This window comes from Pseudochaenichthys georgianus, chromosome 24, assembly GCF_902827115.2.
Source record: "Pseudochaenichthys georgianus chromosome 24, fPseGeo1.2, whole genome shotgun sequence".
Classification (NCBI taxonomy): domain Eukaryota; kingdom Metazoa; phylum Chordata; class Actinopteri; order Perciformes; family Channichthyidae; genus Pseudochaenichthys; species Pseudochaenichthys georgianus.
Window position 1 is genome coordinate 14304236 of NC_047526.1, and position 16614 is coordinate 14320849.

The 16614-nt window shown below is 45.2% G+C and overlaps 1 protein-coding gene across 3 annotated transcripts in view; it reads left to right on the forward strand.

The window, feature by feature from the left end:
- The window catches only part of LOC117439770 (1-phosphatidylinositol 4,5-bisphosphate phosphodiesterase beta-4-like), a 69799-nt gene that overhangs the window by 24729 nt on the left and 28456 nt on the right, over nucleotides 1-16614 (forward strand). For all 3 annotated transcript variants that reach the window (XM_034075832.1, XM_034075835.1, XM_034075834.1), the window contains one exon: nucleotides 9432-9529. In XM_034075832.1, coding sequence (XP_033931723.1) covers nucleotides 9446-9529 — 84 coding nt within the window. In that variant the 5' untranslated portion in view covers nucleotides 9432-9445. The remainder of the gene's footprint in view (nucleotides 1-9431; nucleotides 9530-16614) is intronic.

Consider the following 16614-nt stretch of genomic DNA (forward strand, 5'->3'; position numbering starts at 1 on the left):
TAAAGATGTTGGAGTGAATGAATGGAGTTTTATTTTTGTTATTAATTATATTTGTTTGTCCAAGAGATGCTGATTTGAAACCGTTGTTACATACAGTTACGGCATTTCCTGTTTCTGGCGGAGAGGGGGAGTTTGTCCCAAAGCTTGCCGCTGTATTTACTCCCTCCATCTGACAGGAGGGAGCCTCGTTGGGCTGCGAGTGTCACTCAGCCACGGAGTTCACTCCATCACGGTGTGGGAGTGGGTTGGGTATGATTTGGAATTGGGCCAAAAAGTGTTCAACTATACCAGTGGTGATTTATTATATTGCATTTAGCTGACACTTTTATTCAAAGCGACTTACAATAAGTGCGTTCGACCAACAAAATACAAACTTGAAGAAAACAGAATCATATAAGTACATCAGGTTTCATAGAGCCAACACATTCCAAGTGCTACTCAACTGGCTTTAGATAAGCCAGTCCTTTATTAGTATATAAGTGCTTTGTTAATAGTTCTATTGCTCGAAGTGGAGTCGAAAGAGATGAGTTTTCAGTCTGCGCCGGAAGGTGTGTAAGCTTTCTGCCGTCCTGATGTCAATGGGGAGCTCATTCCACCATTTTGGAGCCAGGATAGCAAACCCATGTGTTTTTGCTGATGGGAACTTGGGTCCCCTTCGCAGCGAGGGTGCAGCGCGCTTTTTGGCTGATGCAGAGCGGAGTGCACGTGCTGGGGTGTACGGTTTAACCATGTCCTGGACGTAGGAACCATGTCCTGGATGTAGGAAGGGCCAGATCCATTCGCAGCATGGTACGCTAGTGGATTCTAGCAGTTACCGGAAGCCAGTGAAGGGAGCGGTATTATTCTTCTTTTTTTTTTTTTTTGCTTTTCTGTTTGAAAACTAAAAACTAAACCCGGTTCAAAATAATTCAATCCAAAAGCCCTACCGTACCATTTCTAAAGTTGAAATGTAATGTTTCTTAATCATGTCAGAATTGTGTTAATTTTGCAAAACAGTACATTTTGAGTTAGTTTGTGGCAGTATAATTTGTTTATATCTTGTTCCAATCTTAGATGCAGATGGGTCAAAAACAGCTGGAAAATAACTTTGCTTGAGGAGGATATGAAACTTATAATGGTATTTTTGTAATAAAAAGGTAGCCTAACAACATGAGTGACATGCCTTTTACTTTAAATATTTGTTTTAAAAAGCTTTCTGAGTAGATTCATAATCCATACAAATGCAATTTGTTGGACCTATCAAGTGCCATGGAAACGTCGTTAGGCAGAGTGGCCCCAGTGGGATGTTACCCATAACCGTTGTAGTATAGGTGCTTTGTAGTAAACACGCTGTTTGTGTCGACTATCAAGGCTGGCAGAAAGGAGTAATGGTTTGTGTTATCTGTCAGGAGCTCAATGTGGTCTCCAGATGCATTGGAGAGCATCTGACAGAATACGTTAGAATTCATGTTGTGGCTTTTCATGCACTATGTAGTGTGTGTTATTATGTGTTTGATTAACATGTGTGATGGGAAATGGTCTCATGCCTGCTCCAGTGTCAGTGAATTTGTAGCAGAGTGAGTGTAGGGGAGATTGTAGATGTGTTCCTCCTAAGATGTCTTCTGCCTCAACAGCTGATCGGAGTGTAATAGTGAGAGATTGATAGTCTGTGCACATTAAGAAGCAGTGTCGGGGTGAACAAACAGAAAACACTCTGTCTCTCTCAATCAGGAATGAATCTGCAGTCACATCTCTGTATTGGGATACTTCTATCTCGACTCATACAGTATGATGTCTTCAGTAGTACTCTGTGTGTACAGTGGAAAGCTAACAGGGGTGTGTTTCATCTTTCAGCAACTAGATAAGACAAATATCAAAGACAAACAGTCAAGAGGACATGTGACACCTATCATATGTCATATGGACCATTTAGATTAGAGACCCGGATGCTGCTCTGAGACAGTATGTATCTTACATACATATGCAATAAAACAGACCAATCAAGGGTAATCCCAAGCATGCTAGATGTCGGTGAAGCAGCCTGTTTGATTTGCACACGTACACTTTGTTGCTCCAGTTTGCTCCAACATATTGGATGGGAAAATTATGATTTTAACCCTTTGTCAGGAAAACAAATATAAATCATTGTGGATTATCAGAATGCTGTTTAATTCTTACTTTGAAAATAAATTCTTCCTTAGGCCATCTTAAAAATTATGTTGTGTCAAATCATTCTTTTCAGAGCATACCAAAACAGAGAAAACAAGATTTATTTTTGATTTAAGTTTTATGTTGTGTAGATCATCTGCTCAATCTCTAATACTTAAGGCGGTTGTGCATTTGGTTTCTGAGCATTGAATGAATTATCTCAGCAGTTTACTGAGAAAAATGTAATTAATGGTTATTTTTGGTAGTGTTCTTTGAAAACCTGGTATTTATCTAGCTGGTGCCATACTACTTACCAGAGCAGGTGGTACTGTGGGTTGTAATTTTAAGGGTCTGTGAAGGTAAAATGCCAGCAGGAGAGAGTAGGTGTCGGCTTGCTGTAAAGCAGCACGTTCTCCTTCATTTTAAGATGTTGTTGTTAAACCTCCTAGGCTTTGTTTCATGAATATTCATCACATTCACTCCGCCATAAGCAAACATATATCTGAATTAGGGCGGGATTAAATCTGTGTCGCCTATAAAGTTAGGGTGGGACATTTTATGAAGTTAACAAATACCATGTAGCTAAAATTATAATCAAACTAATTGAGAAATTACAATTAAAGGTCTCATGCTTGCTTTCATCGATTCAGCTTTGATGCAAGGAACAAGAATACAATTATCAAGAGGACATGTAGTACGTTTTCTACTAATGTAGTGCAGAAACAAAATATCATGGATGTGTTTTCAGACCAATTCCCCCCCACTCTTAGTGTGGGTATTAGTATTTGACAGATTAATTATATTGCAGCAGACTGAAAGGAAACGAAGCAAATTACCTCTGAATAAAGAACATTTGATTGAAATGTACGAAACAATATATATCAAGTTGTCAGATCACAGCTGATGGTGACATCTAAGTAATCGTGCAAACTGTGTAATTGCAGCAATGATACTTTAATAGTTGTACACCAATGTAGAAATGTGAAGAATGTATTATCACAAGTATAGTGCAGCAACACAGAAACATGTTAATGATAATGATATGGCCCCATTGCATGCTGGGAAGCCATTAGACGCTCCCATTCCATGTACTCTGCATGATGTTGAAGTTTCCTACAGGTAGGCCTGACAGTTTTAAACTTCAAGATGATTGGTTATTTATTCAGAACGTTGTGTCTATCTATATGTTGATCTTGATTGACAGCTAAGCTGAAGAACTTACTCCATTTATGTTCTTTTCAGTTGCACGGGTCCACCTGTTTTCAACCAGCCAGAGAGACTTCAAATGTATTTGTATTCATCCAAAGGGCATTTGAATGCATCTCCTTTCGTCTAATCCCCCTTTATTACTGAAGTAGATTACAATCAGAGGACAATCTGGAAGCAATTAGAGATGATTTTCACCTGACTTCACCTGCTCGTTAACGTCACGGAACAGCAGGTGGGCCAGAGTTTGGTAAACCAGAAACTGTTGTTGTGCAACATAACAAACATTAGGAAGTAATGGAAACACAGATTTCTGGAAAACAATGATTAGGTACACACAAGCAAGCTGACTACCTAATAATATATTTCATACCTCAATTCTTTACAGCCACGGACAGAAAAAAAAGGCTTTGTTTGACAAATAATGGACTCCTGGGATTTGCAAACCGAAAAACATGCTAGCTTGAATGATGTGTTTATCAAAGAATGAAAACAGATTTGATGTTTTGGGGAAACTAATACCCATAATCAGAACAGGGAATGTGTTTTTAATGTAATTTCTCTGCTCGAGAAAATTCCATCAAAAGTGGAAAATAATTACACCATCTAAAGTAGTTTTGTGTGTTGTCGAATAGCCAAGCTATGCAGTGTTTGGTCTTGAAAGATAGCTAATACACAATATGCTGTGTATGTGCTCTGCAAGTCATTCCTGCTCCGATCTAAATCTAACTCTGAGACTGTAACTTCAGGATTTGTGTCAGGCCATACATGGTCAAACGTCAAAAGTAGCATCCAGGCATTGATTGTAAAGTTGCATGATGAAAACCATCATATGTAAGTTACATTTATCTTGTGCTCTAACTCTGACCTGCTGTTCCAGATAAGCACTGAGCAAAGAAAACATGTCTGAGGCTACACAAGGTGGAGAATGCTGGGAAATTATGCTTAGCTGGAATTCAAATACTTATAGGACTTTTTCTTTAATGTTCAGATTTTATTTTACGCCAATCCTGTTCCAAGTCTTATAGAAACAGTGTTCAGTGGTGCCCTTTGAACAAAATGAGCGCATTTCATTTTTAGTGTATTTAATTGTTATATTGCAAATACATGCTGTGTTGTACTGGCTATTATCCTAGTCAGGGTAAGAGACAAATCAACAATAACCAAGATATGGTCCTGATTTATTATCATATGGCATTATCTGAAGTTTTATTGTAATGTTAGTACTGTGTCTAGAAGCCCATAAATCTCAGCTCGTGTTTCTCAGATTTTGAAAAGGAATCTCCTGTGATTCTTTTGTGCTTTGCAGAGGAGCAGTGCTTTTATAAGAAGTCTGACACCCTTTTTCCATAAGTGAATATTACAAATGATGATTTGTGCTGTGAGATTTAGTGAGGCATGAAAGCCGGTGCGAATAGCAAAGCCTGTTTATCCCTCAGTCTCCTGGTTGTCACTTTGTCGGACAGAGCCCTTTCCTTAATGCCTGTCGTGGTTATGTCAAACTGGAGCTTTGGTTATTGTGCCTCCCGCGTCAATGTGCCTCCGTATGTGTGTGTTGTGTTTGTTTGAGTGTGTCCCCACTCAACCCTTGACTGATGTAGCCTAATTTTAGTTTATGAGGTGAGGGACCGCTGGGTGTTACCCTAGCTGCCATTTTAGACGAGGATGCTGGGAACGGAGTGCCTCGCGGGGGCTCCTATCTATCGTAATTATCTCAACGCCAGGGGTTGGACAGGGGTCTCGGACCTCGCTCGCCTCCTTGAGCTTCCCTCGGCTCCTCGCGTGCACACGTCCAGGAGCTCAGGGGCCTGAAGCGGGTGCCGGCATGGCCTTACAGAACCTCAGCGTGCCGCGCTGCTATTGGACAGATTGCTATGCCACTGAGGAATATGTTATCTAATGCAGGGGTTCCAAACCTTTATTGTGCCAAGGACCGGCGGATACATTAAAAAAAAAATAGCGGACCGGTTGTCAATTTTAACTGATTTTAATATTTACTCACCAGCAAGTAGCAACAGAGGCTAATTGTATGTAACAGCCTGAACAAATACTAGAATAATATGCATCCAAAACATATTAACAACGTTTAAAAAAGAACCGGTGTCGTTTTTTGGTTTTTCGGAAAAACGGAAAACCAAAAAACCGACGTTATTCAGTTTTTAAACCAAAACGGGAAAACAGATAAATCAACGTTTTGGTTTTGTTTGTATGATTTACGGATAATCCAGTGATGGGAAAACGTGTGTGTGTGTGTGTGTGTGTGTGTGTGTGTGTGTGTGTGTGTGTGTGTGTGTGTGTGTGTGTGTGTGTGTGTGTGTGTGTGTGTGTGTGTGTGTGTGTGTGTGTGTGTGTGTGTGTGTGTGTGTGTGTGTGTGTGTGTGTGTGTGTGTGTGTGTGTGTGTGTGTGTGTGTGTGTGTGTGTGTGTGTGTGTGTGTGTGTGTGTGTGTGTGTGTGTGTGTGTGTGTCAGTGGCATTTGTTTTCTGAAGATATTATGATAGTGACGTTCGTTCCGGTGCACGTCCGACAGCATTTAGCACTACATCGAGATTAAGATTAAACTAATTTATTTTGGGAACACCCGCATATAGGCTACCTATGGAGATAGCAGATGTGTGTAAATTGCTGTTCATGGTAATTTGAAAACAAATGCCGGTGTCGGACAGACACAAATACACCGAACACAGAGCTGAGCTGAGCAGAGCACATACACACACACATCATGCGCCTTGGTGACTGGACATCTCCTTCATAAAACTAATAAAGGGGGAGTAATCGGGCAGTTCGATGTGTGTAGAGGTGTGTGTGGTTAACACGTAGCAGCCTGCAGTCACTCGCTGTTCTGATGAAGGTAAACACAGCGAAGGCGGTGCGTAAAAAGGCACAGCTCTCGGCGCGCTGGTGCTGCACTTCTCAGAAGCGCAGTTACACGTCCCGCTGCCTCCTGATGCTGCCTGCAGCCATTTCATGAAGTGAAGGAGGCTTTCCTTCTATAAAACAGCTGCGGGCAGCAGATACCGTGAGAGTCCCGGACATGAATTCATAGATCAAGGCAGACTGGTTTACTCTCCTGTTTTGCCAATCCGGTGCTTAAACAAAGGCAAGGCAAGTTTATTTATATAGCACTTTTCAACACAAGGCAATTCAAAGTGCTTTACAAAAAAATGAAAGACATTTAAAAAAAATGGCATTCAAAATAATTCATTAAAAAGAAAAGCTAATAAAATAAACATATAGCTCTTCACCACTGGCCGACATGTCCTTAAAATGAAGTCTGAGTTTGAAATATATCTCAAATAATGGATGCACTGCCATTTCCCCACATAAACATAACAGTCTGCAATCAAACGGTTGTCTCCGGTGCGCTCCTCTTCCTACTTGGCGCACCGGTAACTTTCTCGTGCGCACGAGAGGCTGAGACCTTAGGCTGAGCCGCCGAATCCCTCGGAACATCATAAAAGCCATTTTCAACGATTATCTGGTGAAAGATTAACCAGGCTACTGGATGAAATAATATGACTGGTATAGGTGCGAACATTAAACTCTTTTTGAAAAAAATATTATGATAAAATATTTTTATATATTTATAATTCTGAAAATATTACGATACACTCACAGCTATTTCGCGGCCCGGCAGTAACACCTCCGCGGCCCGGTACCGGTCCACGGACCGGGGGTTGGGAACCCCTGATCTAATGCATACTGTTGAGAGTAGCAGGATCTACATCAGACAACATTAGATGTGTGATTTGTCCTATCTTAAGTTATTTGAGTCCCCGATTAGAACTGTATAACACATCCCTCCTGTTTTGGTTTATCATTGTTAAATATCTAGGCACGTTGCAGCCTATTTACACCAGCCTTCTCTCTGTGGGCCGTGTTGTTGGCGCCTTGCCTGGCCTCAGTTCATAATCTCCACAGGAAGTTTGCATCTGTGTTCTCATTCCCCTGACAGGATGTGCGTGTCTGTGTTATGGTCCCCTGGTAGGACACCACAGATGGCGAAGGGCTGTCTCTGACAAAGTTGGCTCCTCATTTGTTCATCACTAGGTGTATTGACCCGGCTCCTGCAGCGCCGTGACATTAAGCAGGCTCTGCTTTTAGATCAGGACGACAAAATACAAAACATTATCTTTTTCATATTCGAGTGGGTCCACCGTCTGTGTCAAGAGGAATTGTGTCTTTTATTAAACGATCACATGAGGATTAGCTCCTATTATCTGCTGTATAATTGGGCAGCACTCCTCATAATGACATCATCTGCATTTGTCATGCCGAGGGGGGGCCGTATCCCACCCAGCTGGTAGCTTTCTGTTGATGCTGTCTCTGATCTGTGTTCCCCACATCAAAAGCAGACATCCCTCGCTGAACTCACCCCCCCTGTCCCCCATCCTCTCCACCCAGACTCTGTCACACACAGCTGTTTCCCTCATGCATCTCTCTCTGATGCATCTCTCACCTTCTCCTCACCACCTTACTGTCTCTCACCTCTTATTACCTCTCAGCGGCTTTAAATCTTACTTCCAGTTCACTGCTTTTATTCTCTCTTGCCTCTCTCATCTGTGACTCTATCTCTTTTTCTTCTCCTCCTCTCTCTAGCACTTACTCTGTTTGTCAATATGTGTTTCTCTTTCGGAGTCACCCGTCCTCTGTACCCCTCAACATCCAGTTTTTCTCTTTATGACTAGCATGGGATTTTACAGCAAGGACTTCAATCTCTGGATACACATTAGAATAACACTTGCGGTGAGAAAACATTAAAATAAATGTCCCCTTCGGTAGAACTTTGAGGTAATTTTAGAGACTAAATTATAACCATGGCAATAGTAAAGTGATTTACTGTATATTAGACAATGTACTGACTATATGAGTTATTATAACAAAGGTTTTAGCCTCGGAACATCTCCCTATCAGAATGAAATCTCACCTCAGAGTATTCCCATAATGACTAAATACCGACGGAGCTTTAAGACTATACATAGTGTGTCATGTTCTCTCCTTCTCACTTTTGCCTGACACATTTGAGGCTGACGTAAGGAGAGCCTATATTTGGCTGGTGTCATCTACAATATTACAGCTTCCTGTCAGGAGCACCTCCCCTCTCTGAGCTGGATGTCTTTGGTGATGCGACACGTGCAGGTGTGTCACATGAATCATGCCCGACTTGCTATAAGTAAACTTAAATTGATGCTCCTTTAGTAAATATGAAGAATGTATTACTAAATGTCACATTAACAACATTGTGTTTGCCTGTCAGGAGAAAAGCCAAGATAAACATTTCATAAACATTTTCATAATGTACGGCTCTGCTTGTTGACCATTTTTAGGGTTTGTATTACTTCAATTCTCGATTGCAACTCAGCCATTTCTGCCCTGTTGTTTAGAACATTGCACTGCAATACTGTGAGGCTGTATAAGGAATGTGATGAGGTTAGATGAGAGTGGTGCTGTTACAACATCAACAAGTGATGGCAATTATGAGCCAAGATAAATCTGATTTTATGATTGCACTGATGGATTTGTTTCTACAAATGTCTAATTATGCGTGTGTTCACTGGTCTTTAGCTAGACTAATCGTATCACTTAATTGATCATGACCTTTAAAAGGACATTACGTCTTGTAATTATGTATTACATTATGTATAATTATGAAACAACATTGCTCTTTTTCTGCTCATCATTTAACGGCTAAGCTCTTTTTTGTGTGTGGCCTACTATAGTGTTTTGTCAGAGCAAAACTGCATTTCAGTTGATAACACTTTGTTGCAAGTAAAGTTTGTCATTTTTACCTCAAATATTAGCTTATAACATTGCTGTGGATTTAGAGATCAGTTGTGTTATATAGGTTTTTGTGCATTTCAATGTCGGCAAAGGTTAAAATCCCAAAGTTCCCTCCAGAGGGAGTTTCTCTCCTCCACAGGAGAAGATATTTGTGGGTGTCGGGCTGAGTACTGTAGTGACTTTTGCAGCCTCTTTTTGTGCCTAGAAGAAATGAAAAGAAGGGTGTTGTGTGGGTTCTGGTCTTGAAAGCACCTATGGGCTTTGAATCTGATTGTTAAATGTGTTTTACTAAATATTCCTCCTCTCTTTGTGTCTCAGGAATCTGAGCAGCCATGACGAAGTCTTACATTTTCAACTGGCAGAAGCACCTGCCTGAGTTCATGCAGGAAGGTGCCTCCTTCGACAGGTTTGATGAGGTAAGCATGATGCAGTTTGCGGTCGCTACATTTGTGAAAAGAATGTAAAATAAACAGCTTCCTGAACTGAAGCATATTATCACCCGGTCTGATGTAGTGAAGAAGTTAAATGTCCTGTACGTCTCGTATGAGGCCTGCAATGGGAGGTATACGAGTTTGTCAATAACCTTGTTGTTGGGGGTTGTTTGCTTTGTCTTATTATCATCCTTCATCCTTGATGACCGCCCCCCGGTCAGTCATTAGCGTGCAAACACAAATACACACACACATACATACATACACACACACACACACACACACACACACACACACGCATTGTGGCAAAGGCGTCTCTTTATTACCTGAGACATCATTGTGGTGGTCCAGGCTCTGGCTGCAGGCAGGACACATTGATCAGCCTCATTAAGAAGCCTCTGTGTGGAGACTGCTGGTCTGCAACACGTCCCCCGAGTCCCAACCATCTCTCTGAAAATATTATATTTGTTGGATCACAGTGACTGAATATGTTCTATATGTTTATTTTAATTTAATTGAAGTCTAATTGGAATTTAGAAATATAATTTTGACTCATGAGAAAATGTAACAACAGCTTTTGAGTACAGGAAGAAGTATTGCTTGCTTCTGGGATTTCTGCAGGGATCTGAAGTGCTAGCTATGTTACTGTTGTGTAAAATGTGAGCTGTATACCTATAAACCATGATACAATGACAAAGTGCTTTGCCAAAGATTACACATCTAAAAGACATAATGAACATCAACAGAATGAAAACTGAGCTCATCAAATATAAATCAATCAATCCAAGCTGATTTTTCAAACCTAATAATATAGAATTATTTCTCAAACTTGCTTCTTTAGCCAATACCATCCATCCATCCCTGTCAGATATTGATTACTTATATAATTATTAATAATGATAATAATCATTTATTCTTTCATTATGAATTTCATTTGATTAAGTAATACATGTAATCCTTTATTTCCCTGTTATTGTCATTCATTGTCTTTCATAATCGGAAATGTGCCTTGTCAACGCATATCAAATGTCATGCCAATAAAGGCTATTGAATTTAATTGAATTATAAAAAGGTTTAGACAAATCTTTACCAATAACATTAGTCTCAGCAATTACCCATCATGCTCTCTGTGTCTGTGTGTATACGACACTGTGTATATCTTCCTGTCTTATTACCCACGTTTCCTCTGACTAACTTAATCAGGACACTAAGCTAGGACATTTGCCGAGCAAAGGCAAATTGTGTCACACACACACACGCGCAGCCTCTGCACACAGCAGGAAATCCCCCCAGTCCTCTCCGTGTATCTGGCCGTCAGTCAGGGGAAGAGGATCCCTCTTATGCTGAGGAAAAAACTGTAAAGAACGTAGGGTAAAGAGAATAATATCCACAGCCGTGTCAAAGTAAGTCATGAAACGTTGGGTTACGTATTGTAATTAGCACAGGCTCCGCCCTCTACTGGACTCTAGGGGTACTAACTTACCCTGCGAGCATTCTCCCACTGAGACTTCAATAGACTTAGCCGGCCTTGGGCGGGCCTACCTGAATGCGCGCGCATCACACCGTATAAAAGGAGGCCTCGTCTCCTGACTATCATCCTCTCTTCAGCGAGCGGAATAGGACAGACAGTGCCCTGAGTAGAGGGCTCAGCCTGTGCTAATATAACAAGGGTTCCAATACGTAACCCAACGTTATATCTCTCACAGGCTCCGCCCTCTACTGGACTCTATGGGTACAGTGGGTGGAGCCCCGATGTATACGCGCACTGTCGTCCAACAACAACATTCCACCCTACTGCTCCTGACCGGCTTTTCTGGTCAGCAGCTGCTGCCCCACATTCTCCTTTAACCCGGTTGTGACCGAGGAGAAATCTGGGCTGTGGCTGACAGAGCACACCCTGCTGCGCTTACCTCGCAGAAAGTGTGCTCAAAAAACAGTGCCAGGGGACCCCCCCCACCCATAGACGGATGGGGAGAGCCCCCTCGGCCCCGAATGGGCTTACTACACGCCTGCCTCCCTGAATCCCTAAGGATTGCAGGGAGAGCGCCAGTGCCCATGCCCCACGCTCAGACACCGACCCCGTGCAGAGTGTGTGTGGACTAAAGTGTGGGAGAGGAGCCCTCGAGCCCTGTAAGGGCCCAGCGCGCCCCTCGCCCATCCCGGGACCCCCAGAGGGCCCGGGAAAGGCAACGGCGCATCACGTCCGGGGAGGGGGTCAGATGCCAACTGACCCACAACCCCCCCCCCCCCTACAAATCCTGTGTTGCCCCAGCAAGCACAGATGAGGAGAAAGAGCCAGACATGTCCAAGAGATAAAACCTTATGAAGGGGCCTGGCGTCGACCAAGACACCGCTGTGCATATATCCTCCACACTCACACCATTGAAAAAAGCTGTCGACACAGCCACAGCCCGTGTGGAGTGTGCACGAGCCCCCGTGGGGCAGGCTCTCCCTGCCTGTCCATAGGCATGTGCAATGCGCTCGCAGAGCCAGCCTGCCAGGCGTTTCTTGGACAGAACTTTCCCGATCACCCAGCTGTTCGGTGCGTCTAAGGGCAGCCGTGCGCTCCAGATAACATGCTAGCGCACGCATCGGGCAGAGGAGGTGCAGATTAGCTTCCCTGTTCCCACCCTGGGGGGGAAGACTAAAACCCCCTAACTGAATAGCCCTCGACCTGAACGCACTCCTTAGGATCTTGGGCACAAAGGAGGGGTTCGGTATGAGTGTCGCGCCGCTCCGGTCACCCCGAATCAGTAAACAGCTCGGGTGCAGCACCAGAGCGGTTAACTCGGACACTTTTTTTTTTTTTGGCTGATGTTAAGGCAAGAAGCAAAGCTGTCTTCCACGACAGTGCTTTTAGGGAGGAGAGCTCCAGAGGCTCACATGGTTCTAAGACCAGAGCTTCGAGCACTAGGAGCAGGTCCCACTGTGGGGTGGAGGCGTGCACTACTGGGCGCAGCCTCCTGACCCCCTGTAAAAACTGCGACATCAGTGGTTGACTAAAGGCTGACCTGCCGCCAAATCCCTCATGGCAGGACGAGATGGCTGCTGCATACACTTTCACTGTGTAATGCGCAAGCCCTCAGTCCACCAGTAACTGTAAGAAGGATAAAATAGAGCCTAACTCACAAGATAGGGGCTCTATTCTCCGCTCCTCACACCATCGCTGGAATCCTAGCCACTTTGTCCTGTAACAGGCTGTGGTGGATCCAGCTCTAGCTGCCTGGATAGACTGAATAACACTGTCAGACAATCCACCCTGTCTCAGCCTGTCCCTCTCAGGAGCCAAGCCTGGAGAGGTTGGCCGAGAGTGGGTAACGCCCCGATTGCACCTGCCTCTTGAGATATCGCCCCCCTGAACTGGGGAACCGCCCAGGGCTGGCCCACCTTCATCTGTGTCATCTCTGAGTACCACGGCGCCCCGACGCGGTCCGGAGCCACTAGGATGACTGACAGACGTTCTCGCCTCACTCTCCCCAGGAGAAGGAGAATGAGACGCAGCGGTGGAAAGGCGTATAGCAGCTTCCTTGGCCATGGCTCGTGTGCAAACGTGTCCACCCCCAAGGGCGGGTCGTCGCTCAGGGCCATGGAGAACCACAGGGCACAGTGGTTGTTGCGCCGGCTGGCGAACAGATCCACTTCCGCCCTCCCGAACTGGGCCCAGATCTGCTTCACCACCTCCGGGTGAAGCGTCCATTGGCCTGGCAGGGGGTCGCCCCTCGACATGAGGTCGGCCCCCCTGTTCTCCAGTCCCGGGATATGGAGGGCTCTCAGAGATACCACCACCTCTGAAGCCCATAACCACAGCCTCTCCGCTGTGGCCAACAAGGCGGCGGAGCGGACTCCGCTCTGCCTGTTGATATAAGCCACTGTGGTGCTGTTGTCGCTCCTGACCATTACATGTCTCCCTTGAATTAGGGGCATGAAATGCTGGAGAACTAACACTACCGCCCGTAGCTCTAGGAGGTTGCTGTGTCGAGACTCTGTTAGAGCCCAGTGCCCACCTATAGCCCTCTTCAGGCAGGTCCCTCCCCATCCTGTTCTGGATGAATCCGTGAACACTGTGATGTAGGAGGTCATCCGTCCCAGTGGAGACCCCCTCCGGAGGTGATCCGGGGACCCCCAAAACCGCAGGCTGGAGAACCACCTCTGCAGTCGGCGCATATGCAGTAACCCCTGTGGGACCACAATGTGAGCAGCCGTCATGAGACTCAAAGTCTGCATGACAGTTAAAGCTGTCACTGTCGCCCCCTGTCGCAGCCTGTGAACCGCCCGGAGAAGGGACGCACTTCTGCTCTCTGAAGCACCACTCCCAACTACAACGCCTGTTGGTGAGGTATGGGGGTGCTCTTTTTTCAATTGATCGCAAAGCCTAATTTGGTTAGGTGTGTGATCAATTGTGCTGTGCAAAACATTGCCTGTTCCCGGGACCCAGCCATGACTATGAGGTTGTATAGTAAAAGAAAACTCTCATGCCGAGGGCGCGTTTGCTGAATGTGCATGGGGAATAGCCGAACGGCAGCCTGTTGTACTCGTAGGCTATCCCCTGGAAGGCAAAACGCAGACACTTTCTGTGCTCTGGAACAATTTCTACATGAAAGTACGCGTCTTTCAGGTCGATGGTGGTGAACCAATCGCCTGGCTGCACAAGCCCCAGTAACTGTTTCATAGGAAATGTGGCGGAGATCTAGAATAGGTCTGAATTCCCCTGTCCTCCTGAGAACCAGGAAGTACATGGAATAAAGACCCTTTTCTCTGTGCTGAGGGTGCACAACAGACACAGCCTGTTTCTGCACCAGAGCTTGAATCTCTGCTGAGATGAATCCCTCCTGGGAGGACAGATGTACCTCTCGCATGCCCATAAAAAGAGGTGGGTGTGGGACACCCACAAGACAGTGGTCCACAGTGTATAGACATGTGGTTCAGTGGGACGCTGCAAACTTGGAGTGAATATCCCTGTTTCAGCGTCTTCCTGTCCCTCCACCTTGTTAGCACACAGCTGAGTTTCCATTCCCCAGAACATTGTGTTAATGGACAAGCCCTCAGCCGTGGGGCCGCAGCTATGAAGCTGTGATACCCTCTGGTGACCGCTCCGCCGCAAAAACTCCCCGCGAAGGAAAGATTTGCCCCTGGAGGGTTGACACAGAAAGGGCCGATTATTTACTGAGCACCCTTAACGCACCGCCGCGCGCTCTTGCGCTCCACCCGAATGCTGTTCTCACCACTACGGTAAACAGCATTAATCGGAGTCTTTATAGGCGTAGTGTGTTTTACTAAGGTCACTGAACGCACCGCCACGCGCTCTTGTGTGAGTACGGGCTCCGCCATAATGCAGCCTTTACCTACCACTACGGGTAAACTGCGTTGGAGTCTTTGCTCTAGGCGTAGTGTGTTCTCTGACAGCAATACGCTGGCCATAATGTCCCTGTACCCGCATAGCGCTCTCCTTTAGATAGCACCCCCTTCGGTTCATCCCTTTCATCTGCGCATGCCCACTAGCCACCTCCTTTGCAGGAGCTACAGCTGGGGCAGCGAATGGGGAATAATTGTGTGTAGGCCTAAGTGTAGCCTTTGTGGAAACAAAAGACAGTTATGCCCCTTTCACACCAACGCGTTTTCAACTCCGGCTCGGAGCTGGAGCCTGAAAAGTACCGGTTTTTCCTGGTCACACTGCAGAGGCGCCGCCTCTTAGCTCCGGAATCCGGTTCACTTCCAGCTCCAAAAAATGGTCGGTCTAGAGAGGCAAGAGCTTCGGAGCTAAGAGGCGGCGTCGCTTAAGTCTCTCTTACGTCGAGGCGGGTTAAAGTACTTGCTGAAGACCACCGTCTCACCTCTCTACTGAGGTCTGTGAACGCACCGTGGCCGCCCTCGGGGGAGGGGGGCCGTGCGCGCCGTCACGATGCCGTCTCTTTGAAACGGACATTATGGGGAAAAGTGGAATTGTGGAGAGAAATGACTTTACTCTGGGATAAATGCAATAGTCTTTACTGAATGCATTTTTCCCACACACACACCTCACTCCAGAACTAAACCACCGTTCTCCTGCGGGGGTCCCTGAACGCACCGCGGCCACTCTCACGAGGGCTGCGCGCCCACGTATTAACGCTGTATTTCCCATTGCAACATAGTAACTACCCCAGTTCCTAAACTGCAATGGAAGCGCAGCATTAAAGTGAGCCGGGCCTAATAAGGCCTAACCAAACCGAGCGAGGCCTGCAGTGGAAACGCGCCATTACATACATTCAATACTGTGGAGAATCCCCACAGGAGCAATTTGGGGTGAAGTGTCTTGCCCAGGGACACAACGACATGCTGACTGCAGTGGGACTCGAACTTGGTAGCCCCTGATTCCAAGTCCAGCACTCAGCCACATCCCTCATATCCCTCTGTTTCAGCCCTGTTAGAGAAGTGCTGATTCTGGGTCTAAAGCTTTAAAAAAAAAATATATATATATATATATATATATATACATAAGTGGGGGTGCTTATGCTGAGTATCTGATCAGGAGAATTCTACCCAGATACAGCTAAATGCTGCCGTGATTAAAAGCCATATCATGTTCAAAACCACATCAAGGATTATTTCTGAAACCGTATGGAGCTCAAATGCTTTTTCTCTTGCGGGTTTACTACAAGGTGAGTTTCTTTTTATATCCTGATTTGTTACACATACTCTCTGCAGTACAGGATAGCTCTGAGTGTTCGCGGTGCTCGCTAATGTAAATAAAGACCATATTACTTCCAAAACACGTCGCGCATTGTTTCTGATAGCGACGTTTCTTGATAGGGCCGTGGGTGTAAAGCCAGCACACATTTCCAATATTACGTCATATCGGACGCAAATCTGGATCAGCTCCGTTCTACTCCCGTTTTTATAGATTTGGGTACGGAGGAAAAGAGAGAGGGCTTTGTTTTCTGACACTTTGTGAGTCTCTTTACACACCGGGGACACATATGTATGCATACAAGACATCAAAGGTGCATTTTGTATGATAGGAGACCTTTAAAGGTTAAAATCACATTGACGTCAACTCTTGCCTGTCCCCCCAGTTTAGTGTGTGGAAGCAGGAA